At 43.2% G+C, this 15,610-nt stretch overlaps 1 protein-coding gene across 9 annotated transcripts in view; it reads left to right on the top strand.

Moving 5' to 3' along the window:
• Positions 1–15,610, top strand: part of clasp1a (cytoplasmic linker associated protein 1a) — a 296,574-nt gene that overhangs the window by 270,590 nt on the left and 10,374 nt on the right. For all 9 annotated transcript variants that reach the window (XM_072258680.1, XM_072258685.1, XM_072258683.1 and 6 more), the window contains 3 exons: positions 1,916–2,106; positions 5,578–5,706; positions 8,971–9,177. In XM_072258680.1, coding sequence (XP_072114781.1) covers positions 1,916–2,106; positions 5,578–5,706; positions 8,971–9,177 — 527 coding nt within the window. The remainder of the gene's footprint in view (positions 1–1,915; positions 2,107–5,577; positions 5,707–8,970; positions 9,178–15,610) is intronic.

Here is a 15,610-nt window from a genome sequence, read left to right on the forward strand (position 1 = left end):
TTTCCTGTAATACCATGGGCTCATAGCTGCTTAAGCAGCCTCATGTGACACCTTGTCAAAGGCCTTCCAAGTATGCAACGTCAAGAGGACTTACTCATAAGATGTGCACACATTGATTTAAGGTAATGTATTAGCACGGATAGAGGATTAGTTAATCGATAGAAGGCAGAATTGGGATAAATTGTATACTTCGTAACAAGGGAAATTGAGTATAAGAGCAAAGAGGTCCTTCTGCAGCTGTACAGGGCCCTGGTGAGACCACACCTGGAGTACTGTGTGCAGTTTTGGTCTCCAAATTTGAGGAAGAACATTCTTGCTATCGAGGGAGTGCAGCGTAGGTTCACAAGGTTAATTCCTGGGATGGCGGGACTGTCATATGTTGAAAGATTGGAGTGACTGGGCTTGTATACTCTGGAATTTAGAAGGCTGAGAGGGGATCTTATTGAAACATATAAGATTATTAAGGGATTGGACACGCTGGAGGCAGGAAGCATGTTCCCGCTGATGGGTGAGTCCAGAACCAGAGGCCACAGTTTAAGAATAAGGGGTGGGCCATTTAGAATGGAGTTGAGGAAAAACTTTTTCACCCAGAGAGTGGTGGGTACATGGAATGCTCTGCCCCAGAAGGCTGTGGAGGCCAAGTCTCTGGATGCTTTCAAGAAAGAGATGGATAGAGCTCTTAAAGATAGTGGAATCAAAGGTTATGGGGATAAGGCAGGAACTGAATACTGATTGTGGATGATCAGCCATGATCACAGTGAATGGCGGTGCTGGCTCGAAGGGCTGAACGTCCTACTCCTGCACCTATTGTCTATTGCCTATCATCCCATTTGTCTTTATCTATCGTCATCAACCTATTCTCCCTTGTCTGTCCTGTAACACCTTTACCATGGATGCATTCCATCAGGACCAGTGCAATTGCCTACATTTAGGCCTATCTTAGGCCCACTAGTTTGCTCCGGCACTACCAATTTAGTGATAGCAATTTTATCGAGGTCCTCTCATCCATAACATCTTTCTTTGGCACATTACATGTGTCTTCCACCATGAAAACCTGCATAAAGTTGTCACTTGAACCCTCGGCCACTTCTGAATTACCAAGTATGAATTCTCCATTTTTATCTTTCAAGGGGCCTACATTCCTTCACTTTAGCCACTTTTTTTCTGCTTTTAAATAATTATAAAATCTTTAACTTTGTTTTTATGTTATGTGCTAATTGACTTTTGTAATCGGTCTTCCCTTATTATTTATTTAGTGGTTCTTTACTGCTTTTAAAAAATTTTCCCATGAAAGAAACGCTTAAACTGCAGGTAATGGAAACACAGAATAGAGACTCTGAATAATAATTGACAAGGGGTTGCTAGTAATTGCTAAAAGGAATTGCATTAATGCCAGAAGGGAAAATTTGGTGAGTAATAGAGGTTCAAACTAGTGGCACTAAATGGATATTTTTATCAAGGAGTGGGTTAGCGTAGTATACTGAATAGTCTTATTGATCTGCATTTCCCGGAGCAAGCCATGATAAAGGACGGATTTGATCATTAAAGTTCATCAGTCATAATTTTTAGTTATTTTGGAACAAGTGACTATCTTTTTACAAATTTGTAAGTATTACATTTTCTTGGTTGGAATTGAGGCAGTTTGTGTTTCAAGCGTGAAATGATTTTTTTGGTAATATATTGTGACTTATAGAGTGGTCTGTTTGGAAAATACATTGTCATGCTAATGTGTAAATATAATTATAAAGCTTGCACTGTACTAGTCTGTTTAGTCTGCAACTTTATGATACATTGTTTTTTTTTGAACTGTTAGACAAGAGAAAGATGTGACTCAGTATTTATCTAAATTGCAACTGCTCTTTAAGCAATCTTTTTGACCAACTGGATTGATGCATTGTTTTTTTTTCCATGGAAGTGCCCATTGATCATTCAGATTTAGTTGCCGATCTTCTGAAAGAACTTTCCAACCACAATGAGCGAGTGGAAGAGCGGAAGGCAGCGTTGCTGGAACTTTTAAAGATAACCAGAGAAGATACTCTCGGTGTGTGGGATGAGCACTTCAAAACTATTCTACTTTTACTTCTGGAGACGCTAGGAGATAAGGATGTAAGTAATTTGACATGGTTGGCAATGGATAAAATTTTGAAGGAACACTGTTAATGATTTAATATAGCAGTCAGCACTGTTTACAAAACTTGTTCAAAGTAAGTAAGGACATCCAGTTTAGCCACAATACCGTTTCACTATATTTAATGTGAAAACACACAAGATTTTAAATATTGGTATTAAGGTACCAATATTTGACCAAGATTTTAAAGTAAATATTGTATATTCTTCAATTTATCTAAGTTTCGAACACTCCTACCTTTGCAAGGAACACACATCAAATTTGCTGGTGAACGCAGCAGGCCAGGCAGCATCTCTAGGAAGAGATGCAGTCGATGTTTCAGGCCAAGACCCTTCGTCAGGACTAACTGAAGGAAGAGCTAGTAAGAGATTTGAAAGTGGAAGGGGGAGAGAGAGATCCAAAATGATAGGAGAAGACAGGAGGGGAAGGGATGGAGCCAAGAGCTGGATAGGTGATTGGCAAAAGGGATATGAGAGGATCATGGGACAGGAGGCCCAGGGAGAAGGAAAAGGGGGAGGGGGGGAAAACCTTGAGGATGGGCAAGGGGTATAGTCAAAGGGACAGTGGGAGAAAAAGGAGAGAGAGAGAGAAAGAATGTGTGTATATAAATAAATAACGGATGGGGTACGAGGGGGAGGTGGGGCATTAGCGGAAGTTAGAGAAGTCAATGTTCATGCCATCAGGTTGGAGGCTACCCAGACAGAATATAAGGTGTTGTTCCTCTAACCTGAGTGTGGCTTCATCTTTACAGCAGAGGAGGCCGTGGATAGACATATCAGAATGGGAATGGGATGTGGAATTAAAATGTGTGGCCACTGGGAGATCCTGCTTTCTCTGGCGGACAGAGCATAGGTGTTCAGCAAAACGATCTCCCAGTCTGCGTCAGGTCTCGCCAATATATAGAAGGCCAGATCGGGCGCACTGGATGCAGTATATCACCCCAGCCGACTCACAGGTGAAGTGTCGCCTCACCTGGAAGGACTGTCTGGGGCCCTGAATGGTGGTAAGGGAGGAAGTGTAAGGGCATGTGTAGCACTTGTTCCGCTTACAAGGATAAGTGCCAGGAGGGAGATCAGTGGGGAGGGATGGGGGGGGACGACACGAATGGACAAGGGAGTCGCGTAGGGAGCGATCCCTGTGGAAAGCAGAGGGAGGGGGGAGGGAAAGATGTGCTTAGTGGTGGGATCCCTATGGAGGTGGCAGAAGTTACGGAGAATAATATGTTGGACCCGGAGGCTGGTGGGGTGGTAGGTGAGGACCAGGGGAACCCTATGCCTGGTGGGGTGGTGGAAGGATGGAGTGAGAGCAGATGTGCGTGAAATGGGGGAGACGCGTTTGAGAGCAGAGTTGATGGTGGAGGAAAGGAAGCCCCTTTCTTTAAAAAAGGAAGACATCCACATCAAATTTGCTGGTGCACGCAGCAGGCCAGGCAGTATCTCTGGGAAGAAGCCTGTTTCATTCTGGAGTCAGATATAATTTCTAGTGTTTGTCTTAAATTTACATATTTCCATAGTTATGAATTTCTGGTTCTATGTCAATTGTTATCTTCTTCCAGAGCTTGCGAATACATTTTAAAAATCTTATTCTCTCAGTTTAGTAACTTATTGAATTTATGAAGTGTAGTAAATGTCTAACGAGGATGTCATGAACAGAGCAAGCACAGAAAGAGAAATGATGTATGAGATCATGAAAAGGCAACATGACTTCATTGGACGTGATTAGGAAAGAGGAGTTAGAATTCACGGTAATTATGGGAAAGACTGAAGGGAAGAAAGCAAAAGGAAGGCAAAGACAAATGATGATGGAAACAGCAGCCAGAGAACTGGAAATGAATACCAGTGAATTGATCTACTTGACCCGAAACAGGAGTGTGTGGGCCATGGCAGTCAAAGCTCAAACTGGGCATGGCACCTGATGATGATGATGAGTAAATTGGAATGTCTGAATCAAACAAGTGCATGATACTTCATGTAATGGAAATACAGAAATAGAGCAAAAGTTCTCGGTTTCCAATTCACTTTCTTCTGAATACCACTTTTTTTTTTATTGGTAAAAATGGATCAGTAAATGTAAAAGATAAGTGAAATGTTAATGTTTCCAGTGTCGTTGACCATGTCAGATTTTTGGATGTGTCTCGCTTATATAACCATTAAAACTGTAGAGTTCAGCTGTGAAGTGGCCTGCTGTGATGGAGAAGATTGTGAATTATGAGCTGAGGTGGCTTTTGTTGGAAGTAATCAGCAACCAAACCACAATTTATATTGGAAATAGAATTAAATTTAAGCTCTGGGTGAGGAAACTCTAGTAAATCCCCCCAAAAAATTAATTTGTTGAGGAGAAGGATGAGAAGCCTCGGCATTAGTATAAGGACTTTTTACTACGATGTTCCCCTTAATATTTTCATTGCTTTACATCTATTAAAACAAGCTGAAGTTTGATAACTATCCATTTCACTTTGACTTCCCATTGTCAGTACCAACATGCCTTTTATGGTCTCCTTTACTGCCCTAATGAGGCCTAACTCAGGTTGGAGGAGCAATACCTCATTCCAGCTGGGTAGCCTCCAACCTTATGGCAGAAACATCACTATTTCTACCGGTAACTACTGCTTCCCTATCCCCTTCTCTCTTTTTCCATTTCCCATTCTTGTTACCTCTTTCCTGATGGCTTCCCCTCACCTGCCCATCACCTCCCTCTGGTTGACTGCCATCTTCCCTTTCTTCTACATCACTGTCCACTCCTGTTAGATTGCTCCTCCTTCAGTCCTTTACCTTTTTCAACTTTCATTTCCCTGCTTTTCACTTCATCCTCAATGACCCACCTTCCCACTCACCTGTTTTCACCTGTCACCCACCAACTTGTGACTTTCTCCCCACCCTCTTATTTTGGCTTATGCCCTCTTCTTCTCCAGACCTGATGAAGGGACTTGGCCAGAGTCATGGACTGTTTATTTCCCTCCATAGATGCTACCTGACTTGCTATTTTGTGTGTCTATCCAGTCATTTGAAAATCAGATCGCTATCATAAATGATAGAATTATATTGTATTCTAATAAAGCAGATTAGTTTATGTATTCTTCACAAAATCAATGTATTTATATATTCAATGGATGACAACATGTTAATGGCCCCTGAATTGAAAAGGTAGCTAAGCCACTTCTGAAAGGCAGTTATTGATATGGATCTTAGTGGATCACACAAAGACAAGTCTAACTGAGAATGGCAGATTTTCTTTAAGAGCATTGGTGAACCAGACGGGTAATTACCACAGTCTTATAGAGCAGTATTCTTTGACCTTATGATAACTGCAACGTGTTATGCCTCTGTTTTTGAATTAGTCTTTGACCTGAGCACAGCATTCTGCCCTTGAAAATGAAATGAAATGAAGCTGTAGTAAGATGGCGATTATAAATATATTTACAAATTGTTCCCTCCCCCTCTACCCCCAAGCACTCCATTAGAGCCTTAGCCTTAAGAGTTCTTCGGGAAATCCTCCGGAACCAGCCAGCAAGATTTAAAAACTATGCGGAATTAACCATTATGAAAACATTAGAAGCTCATAAAGATTCCCATAAAGAGGTAAGAAACCTTCCAGGATTTGTGATATGCTGTACTGTTCTATGTTCATCTTTAGATGTACCTCTTCCAGTATTAAATAAGTAATGATTTTCCCTCTGAAGTTCGTATCATTAAATATCTTGTAGTTGACCAGTGATGTTCCAGACTCTGGGTACATTAGCTAAGTTTTAGAGGTTTCTCACCACAAAAGATTTTGTATTAGGTTCAAAATATATTCATGAGGTGTTCAGGGTTGATACTTCACAATTTGGAATGCAATTTGGGATATAACTGAAGCAAATGTAGAATGCTGGTTGAGAATAAAGAATAATCACCTTCCTTCAATATCAAAATGCCAGCATTGGATGCACTACGTTAACCAGCTAAGGCTTCTTTGATGGTACTCTCGTATCTTCAGCCTCCATCACCGAGAAGGAAAAGTTAGCACGCGTAACATTTTAACTTGGACAGCTGTGGTCAAGTTCTTTAATTATCAAAGTCTCAAAACTCTGCCTAGCAATGCCATGGGCACACCTTTACTTCAAGGTGAAAATTATGGTGTGCAGTTTTGGGTGTTGCAGTATAAGAACTATATTTATGTTACGGAGAGGACACAACAGATATTTTACCCGTATCGAACAAATATTCTGTAGAATTATTTGAGGTACTGAAATTGTTTCATTAGAATGATTAAAACTACAGTGAGCAAAACTGTTCTGAATTATCTTCCTGCTTATTTCCCACCAACTATCAGTAACAAAAATCATTTTTTTGACCATGAATCCACACAACTGATGCTATTTAAAAACTGTTCCCTCTAAGCATGGTGTAGTCTCTAACAGCCACACAAGTGCAGGTGACTAATGCTAATTAGAGACTGTTCAGCAACAGCACTGTCCCAATTAAGTAGCATAGTGTTACAAATAAACAGTGATAATCTCAGTTATTTTCTGGATTACTTTTGTTCTTTAAGAGTTTTCCTAATAAGCCGCTGCCCCGATTAACCGATGGCACAATTAACCAGAATCCATTGCAGTTTCATTTATGCTGGCCATTGTGCCAATAGTTCTCTTAATGACCCTGTGACACCAGTTTCAAGCAATTATGGGTCTGTGTTCCCAGATCCCTCTGATCTCCATACTCCTCAGTGCCTTACCATTCACTGTGCAAGTCCTTGGTTTAGAAGAATCTAATTACTTGCCATTCTCATATTCATTTGTCATTACTGTGACTGGATGTAAATGCTAACAGGTAGATCTTCAAGGAGAGCATTATTTTAAAGCCTGATCCTGCCCCACACTCAGCATTTACCTTTCTGGATCACAATAAGTGCTCAAAGCAAGGACTTGAGTGTTCTTTTCCCTTTCTTCTCTCTTCTCTCTCTCCCCCCTCTCCCCCCCCTCTCTCTCCCCCCTCTCTCTCCCCCCTCTCTCTCCCCCCTCTCCCCCCCTCTCCCCCCCTCTCCCCCCCTCTCCCCCCCTCTCCCCCCCTCTCCCCCCCTCTCCCCCCCTCTCCCCCCCTCTCCCCCCCTCTCCCCCCCTCTCCCCCCCTCTCCCCCCCTCTCCCCCCCTCTCTCCCCCCCTCTCTCCCCCCCTCTCTCCCCCCCTCTCTCCCCCTCTCCCCCCCTCTCCCCCCCTCCCTCTCCCCCCTCTCCCCCCCTCCCTCTCCCCCCTCCCTCTCCCCCCTCTCCCCCCCCTCTCCCCCCCCTCTCCCCCCCCTCTCCCCCCCCTCTCCCCCCCCTCTCCCCCCCCTCTCCCCCCCCTCTCCCCCCCCTCTCCCCCCCTCTCTCCCCCCCTCTCTCCCCCCCTCTCTCTCCCCCCTCTCCCCCCCCTCTCTCCCCCCCCTCTCTCTCCCCCCTCTCTCTCCCCCCTCTCCCCCCCCTCTCTCTCCCCCCTCTCCCCCCCTCTCTCTCCCCCCTCTCCCCCCCTCTCTCTCCCCCCTCTCCCCCCCTCTCTCTCCCCCCTCTCCCCCCCTCTCTCTCCCCCCTCTCCCCCCCTCTCTCTCCCCCCTCTCCCCCCCTCTCTCTCCCCCCTCTCCCCCCCTCTCTCTCCCCCCTCTCCCCCCCTCTCTCTCCCCCCTCTCCCCCCCTCTCTCTCCCCCCTCTCCCCCCCTCTCTCTCCCCCCTCTCCCCCCTCTCTCTCCCCCCTCCCCCCTCTCTCTCTCCCCCCTCCCCCTCTCTCTCTCCCCCCTCCCCCTCTCTCTCTCCCCCCTCCCCCCTTTCTCCCCCCCCCCTTTCTCCCCCCCCTTTCTCCCCCCCCCTTTCTCCCCCCCCCTTTCTCCCCCCCCTCTCTCCCCCCCCTCTCTCCCCCCCCTCTCTCCCCCCCCTCTCTCCCCCCCCTCTCTCCCCCCTCTCTCCCCCCCCCTCTCTCCCCCCCCCTCTCTCCCCCCCTCTCTCCCCCCCTCTCTCCCCCCCTCTCTCCCCCCCTCTCTCCCCCCCCTCTCTCCCCCCCCCTCTCTCCCCCCCCCTCTCTCCCCCCCCCTCTCTCCCCCCCCCTCTCTCCCCCCCCCTCTCTCCCCCCCCCCACCAAGATCAGTTGTGCTGTTATTCTGCATGTGGTGAAATTGAGGACGGGGAGTGAAAACATAAATAGTTTGAAGTCTTGTTCAGAATTCAGCCTTGGCTTGTCAGCGACTATAATTCAGTCATTTAAGGCTTTGTTTTTCTAAGCCAACTTAACAAAATTAGCTTGACATATCTATATGCAGGAAGCTGGGATATGATGCAGTGTAGTAGATGAATAATTGAAGGCTGACATCAATGTTTGTGTATGAAATGGCTGATTTTGTTTATTTAGTACTGGAGGAAAAATGTAGAATGCTGCCATTGCATACTAGTAACGCTTATGGGGATAATTTACTGTATATCCATCATAACATGTCAACTGAAACAACATCTGCTATGTAATGCTTTCACTGAAGGTAATTGTTCTTCACTACTTGACAAGTGCTTAATTAAATGAAAGTTGCTTCCAAGCTATATTATTGACCTGTTGCCTCACCTCGACAGTTTTAAGGTCCCCTTATTCTATAGACAAATATTTTGGAAGGTGCAGCATAAGACCTGATGCAATTGACCGCTGAATTCTTAGGATGGCTGGGTACTGATCTCAAACAGCATTGTACAAGAAATACTGTAACAACTGTAAATGCACAATGCCTATAGATTTGATGTTTGTGTGGAGCTCATTATTTTCGGTAAGCACTGAATAGTCAAATGTATCTTGAATGAATACAACTTTTCCTCTTCTGGATTTTGCAGTAAACTGTTGTCTGTTTACCTCTAAGGTGGTAAGAGCTGCAGAAGAAGCTGCTTCCACTTTGGCAAGCTCCATACATCCAGAACAATGCATCAAGGTGCTCTGTCCCATCATCCAGACAGCTGACTATCCCATCAATCTAGCTGCTATAAAGATGCAAACAAAAGTGACAGAGAGGATCTCCAAGGAGTCTCTGCATCAACTTCTCCCAGATATCATTCCTGGGTTGCTTCAGGTACTCAGTGTCAGAGCACAAATACTTGAGCAATAGAGTATAATATTTGTAATAGTGAAATAAATAATGGGCACTTGAATCACAAGTGGACTTAGTGTTTGCCAAGAAACTATCCAAACCCTAATGTTACTGCACTACAGGGTATACAAAAACTAATGAATCTTAAAACAGTGAAATTGCACCTATAATTTTTTTGTAATACTGCCTTCAAAGCAGAAATTAATTTATCAGCAAATTGCACTAATTAATGGTAAAGTTTTATTTTTAGTACTATTATATATTCTAGTTTAAATGCACAATGAAAATGACAGGTTTGCGCAATCTACATAATTCCCTAATGTTTGTAATGTCAGACATGTTGCTTTGTGCCTTTATTTAAATGCCATATATGCGTCGTCATATTCATCATGCATTAAATGAAAAATAGAACAGTGTAGGACAGCACAGGAGCAGGCCCTCCAGCCCACAAGGCCTGTGCCAATCATGCTGCTAAATTTAACTAATCCCATCTGCCAGCATGTGGTCTACATCCCTCCATTCCTTGCGTGTTCACATGCCTATCTAAATGGCTTTTAAACATTGCATTCATACCTGCTTCCACCGCCCCTCTGGCAGAGTGTTCCAGTTATCTACCAGGTTCTGCACAAAACACTTGTCTCATGGATCTCCTTTAAAATTTCCCCCCTCACCTTAAAACTATGCTCTCTAGTGTTTGACAATTCCACCCTGGGAAAAGATTGACTCTATATCGTGTCAGCACTTTTCACAATTTTATAATACTTTTCATGGGTTGCCTCTCAGTTTGTGACACTTCAGAGAAAATGATCTAAGTTTATCCAGCCTCTTATAGTTAATACTGTCTAATTACAGTATTATCCTGGTGAACCTGTTTTGCCCCCTCTCAAAAGCCACCACATTATTCCTATAAGAAGATGACCAGAATTGTACACATGTTTCATGTTTTGCCAACAGGGTGCCTGAATCAAAGGAGGCAAGCATACCATACACCTCCTTTGCCACCCTATCTACTTGGTTTGTCACTTTCAGAGAGGAATGGACTTGCACCCCCAAGATAGCCCTGTATATCAGTACTATTAAAGAATCCTATCACTCACTGTATTCTTTCCTCTCGTATTTGACCTTTCAAAGTGCAACACCTGAAACTTGTCTGGAATAAACTCCATCTGCCATTTCTCCACATGTATTTCCTGCTCAGCTATATCCTACCGTACCCTTAATCACCTACTTTCTATCTACAACTCCTCTGATGTCAGTGTCATCTGAAAGCTTACTAGTCGGTCCATCTTCATTTTTGTTTAAGGAATAATACAGATAAAGCAAGTAATACATACCCCAGCACTGACCCCTGCGGAACACCACTGGTTGCAAACCTCTAGTCAGAATAAGATCCTGTCACCACAATCTGTTGTCTTACATGGCTAGGCCATTATGAATCTAGTTTACCAAATTGCTATGGGTCCTATGTGCCTCAATCTTCAGAATCAGCCTACCATGAGGAACCTTATCAAATGTTTTAGTAAAGTCTATGTAGATAGCCTCCACTGCTTTAAACTTATTAATAATCTTCATTAGCTCCTCAAATGAACTTAATTCAGTTCATAAGATATGACTTCCTCACACAAAGCCATGCTGACTACCCCCAGTATGTCCATGTTTTTTCAAATGCATCTTTGTTCTTTCAAAAGCCTTTACAATGCTAAATCCTAGACCATTTTTCCTCATGAACCTATCTGGGCTCTTCCTCCTAAACTGTCAATTTACCAATAAACAAGTAGGTTCAGCTGTCAGAGTTCACGAGGCATGGAGATAAAGTTGCTTTTTGGATAATCAGATGCTGTGGCATTTAAAATCTCACTTTAACCAGGTTGTAATGTTGTACTGCATAGTCATCATTACTCTTTACTTTTGTGGAAAAATAATCTGGCCTGAAGAATATCTTTTAAACAGATATGCATGAATGTTAATACTGCACATAAAAATAATTACTAGAAGGCAATACAAGTGGTGGCCAAATCAAAACAACTTAAAAGCCCTGTCTTTTGATAGTTTCCACACTGAACTGCATACCTTCCCAGATGCTATTGACTGACTAGACACACTAGACATACTTTGAATGAAATTGTACCCATATTCACTGGATTCTGTTTTCCAAAGCAAATGTTGGAATTGAACATTACAACTAATGTCTATTAGCCAGAAGTAAAACAAAAACCTTCTCCCACACACAAGGTTTAGTAAGGATGTGAGGCTATACTGGATCAACTTTAAATTTTGCATAAGAGGTTGGTAACAAATATTAATGGCATTGAAGCAAAAGCTGGTCACTGGGGTTACGTTACTGTTCAGCCAGGATTATTTGTTGTGCATTTATACTTTTCCCATGGATTTTAGTACTCCAAAAGATATGATGAAGAAGCTGGTATTTTAATATACACATGTTTTTTGTTTTTGTATTGCTTTGCAGTGCCAAACTGGCTTGGCTTAAGAGCAGCAACTCCAGAGTTAGTGATTTGAACTGGAGTTTAAGCTAGACATTATACAATACCATGAAGCAATGATAGCCTTCTGCGAAAGATACAACAATTATGTCACTACAAATAAATCTCATTGGAACAGTTGGGTCTACAGTGGTTAATTTAAAACAAACTGTTCTGTATCACAGACAAACCATGAGAGCCCATGGTATTACAGGAAAAATGCTAGCATGGATAAAAGACTGGCTGACTGGCAGGAGGCAAAGAGTGGGAATAAAGGGGATCTTTACAGGTTGGCTGCCAGTGACAATTGGTGTTCTGCAGAGGTTGTGATTGGGACTGTTTCTTTTCATGTTATATGTGAATGTTTGGATGACAGAATTGATGGCTTTGTGGCCAAGTTTGCAGACTATACCAAGATAGGTGGAGGAGCAGGTAGTGTTGAGGAAGCAGGGAGATGGCAGAAGAATGAGCAAAAAAATGGCAGATGGAATATAATGTAAGGAAGTGTATGGTCATGCACTTTGATAGAAGGAATGAAGGTGTAGATTATTTTCAAAATGGAGAGAGTTCAAGAATCAAAGGTGCAAAGTGACTTGGGAGTCCTCGTGCAGGATTCTCTAAAGGTTAACTTGCATGTTGAGTTGGTGGTAACGAAGGCAAATGCAATGTTACCATTAATTTTGAGCGGACTAGAATATAAAAGTAAGGATGTGGTGCTGAAGCTTTATAAGCTTTGGTCAAACTGTACTTGGTATTGTGAATGATTTGGGTCCCTTATCTAAGAAAATATGTGCTGGCATTGGAGCAAGCCCAGAAGAAATTAAACCCGCACCCACCATTTCTGCTGGCAGTTCGTTCCACACTCTCACCACCCTCTAAGTGAATTCCCCCGCATATTGCCCTTAAGCATTTCACCATTCACCTTTAATCCTTGACCTCTAGTTGCAGTCTCATCCATCTTTAATGGAAAAAGCCTACTGCATTTAACCTATCTATAACTCTTGTAATTTTGTATCCCTCCATCAATTCTCCCCTAATCTTCATGTTCTAGGGAATAAAGTCCCTATTTATCCTTTTCATACTGCTGTATTCAATGCATTCATTTATGAAGGCCAATGTGACAAAATATTTCTTTTCGACCCTATCTACCTGTGACAGCACTTTCAAGGAATTATGGATCTATATTCCCAGATCCCTCTGTTCTACTACATTCCTCAGTGCCCTACTGCTCACCGTGTAAGACCTACCCTGGTTGGTCCTTCAAAAGTGCAACACCTCGCACTTGTCTGCATTAAATTCCGTCTACTATTTTTCCAGCTGGTCCAGATCCTGCTGCAAGCCATGATAGCCTTCCTCGCTATCCACTACGCCACCAGTCTCGGTATAATCCACAAATTTGCTGATCCAGTTTACCATATTATCATCTAGTTCATTGATATAGGTGACAAACAACAACACCCAGCACCGATCCATGCAGCATACCGCTCTTCACAGGACTCCAGTCAGAGAGACAACCATCTATTACCACTTTCTGGCTGCTTCTGTGAAGCCAATGTCTAATCCAATTTAATACCTCATCTTGATTGCCAAGCAACTGAACCTTCTTGACCAACATCCCATGCGGTACCTCGTCAAAGTCCTCACTAAAGTCCATGTAGACAACATCTACTACCTTACCTTCATCAACATTCCTGTTAACTTCCTCAAAATATTCTATAACATTGGTTAGACACATTCAAAAATGTTGACCATCCTTAATCAGTCTCTCTCTATCCAAATACTTGTATAACTGGTCCTCTAGAATGCCTTCCAATAGCTTTCCCACTATGGATGTGAGGCTCACCAGCCTATCATTTCTTGACTTCTTAAACCTTTGGAACAACATTGGCTATCTTCCAATCCTCTGGCACCTCAGCCATGGCTAAGGATGTTTTAAATATCTCTGCTACTACCTTTGCAATTTCTGTACTAGCTTCCCAAAGGATCTGATAGAACACCTTGCCAGGCCCTGGGGATTTATCCACCCTAATTTGCCTCAAGACAGCGAATACCTCCTTCTCTGTAATCTGTATAGGGTCCATCACCTCACTGCTCCGTTGCTTCACTTTTATATAATCTTATGTCTGTCTCTAGAGTAAATAAGAATGTAAAATATCTCCCATTTCTTTTAGCTGTACACATAGATTAGCACTTTGATATTCCAGAGAACCAATTTTGTCCCTTGCTTATCCTTTTTCTCTTAATATATCTGTGAAAGCCCTTAGGATTCTCCTTCACCTTGTGTGCTAGAGCAACCTCATACCTTCTTTTAGCCCTCCTGATTTCCTCAAGTGTTCTATTGCATTTTATATACTCCTCAAATACCTAATTTGTTCCTGCCTGTCTATACCTGCTATGCACTTCCTTTTTCTTAACCAGGACCTCTATATCTCTTGAAAACCAAGGCTCCCAAAACCTGTTATCCTTGCATCTTATTCTGACAGGAACATAGAAACTCTACTCTCAAAATTTACTTTTGAAAACCTCCCATTTAGTAGGTACACCTTTGCCAGAAAGGATCTTAACCCAATCCACACTTGCCGGATCCTTTCCAAATAAACTTGGCCTTTCTCCAATTTAGAATGTCAACTTGAGGACAAGACCTATCCTCTCCTAATTACCTTGAAGCTAATAGTATCATGATCACTGGATGCGAAGTGTTCCCCTACATAAACTTCTGTCATCTGTCTTGTCTCATTCCCTAACAGGAGATCTAGTATCACACTCTGTTGCTGCAGCTTGATGCTTTTCTTGCAGGTGTAGTTGCCAGGAGCACTAGAGATCTCTTGCCTCCCCACATCCTGCAAGTGGAGCATTCCACTATCCAGCCTGGCATCTCTACTGTTTTAAATGTGCAATAAGAAAGAAAGAATAGAAGAAGAAGAAAAATCTACCTACAGCCTACCCCTCTCCTCATCAAAGCCTTAACTCCCCATTCTACCAATTATTGCTCTGCTGAAACTTCACTCCTTTATATTGGATTTTGCCAAATACCTAATTATGCATGATCCAATGTTTCCTCAGGAACTGTGGCATGCAAAATGTACCTGCTGCCCCTGCTTGCTTCTTTTGATCCCCCACTCCCCCCCCTCCCCCCCTCCCCCCCTCCCCCCCTCCCCCCCTCCTCCCCCTCTCCCCCCCCCATCCAATGTCTCCTTGCAAATTATGGCACACTGCTGTCTGCTCCTGCTTGCTTCTTTTAAAGTCTCTCTCCCTCTACACAATTCAATGTCTCCTTGGAAACTGGAGTGCGCAAAATGTTTTTTTTTGGTTCATATGTCCTGAAACAAGTGAGTTGTCCAGTGACTTGACTTGTAATAGCGGATTTAGTGGATGGACAAGGATTATAATTTTTGATTTCAATTTAATGAGTGGAAGTAAGAAGTGAGCCTGCTAATGCAGGTCTCAGTGTAATCCGACCTCTGCAGGATTCCAAGCTGCTTATAATGATCGTATAGCCAGCTAACTTGGGAATGAGCATCTTACTAGAGCTGTGACTTTCACTGGTTAATTCTACGACCTTCATACCTTCTTCACCCAAGCAATCACAAGTAGAGTTGCTTTTCACTGGCTCTGTTGCCCCTCATCATCCTATACACCTCAATCAGGTCACTTCTTATCCTCCTTTGCTCCAAGGAGAAAAGGCTAAGTTCACTCAACCAATTCTCAAAGGTATGCCCTCCAATCCAGACAACATCCTTGTAAATTTCCTCTGCACACGCTCTATAGTATCCAAATCCTTCCTGTAGTGAGGTGACCAGAACTGAACACAGTACTCCAAGTGGGGTCTGATCAAGGTCTTGTGTAGCTCTGACATTACCTCATGGCTCTTGAACTCAGTCCCACACCATACGCCTTCTTAACAGCACTGTCAACCTGCACAGCAGCTTTGAGTG

Source organism: Mobula birostris, chromosome 5 (genome assembly GCF_030028105.1).
Source record: "Mobula birostris isolate sMobBir1 chromosome 5, sMobBir1.hap1, whole genome shotgun sequence".
In the NCBI taxonomy this organism is placed as follows: domain Eukaryota; kingdom Metazoa; phylum Chordata; class Chondrichthyes; order Myliobatiformes; family Myliobatidae; genus Mobula; species Mobula birostris.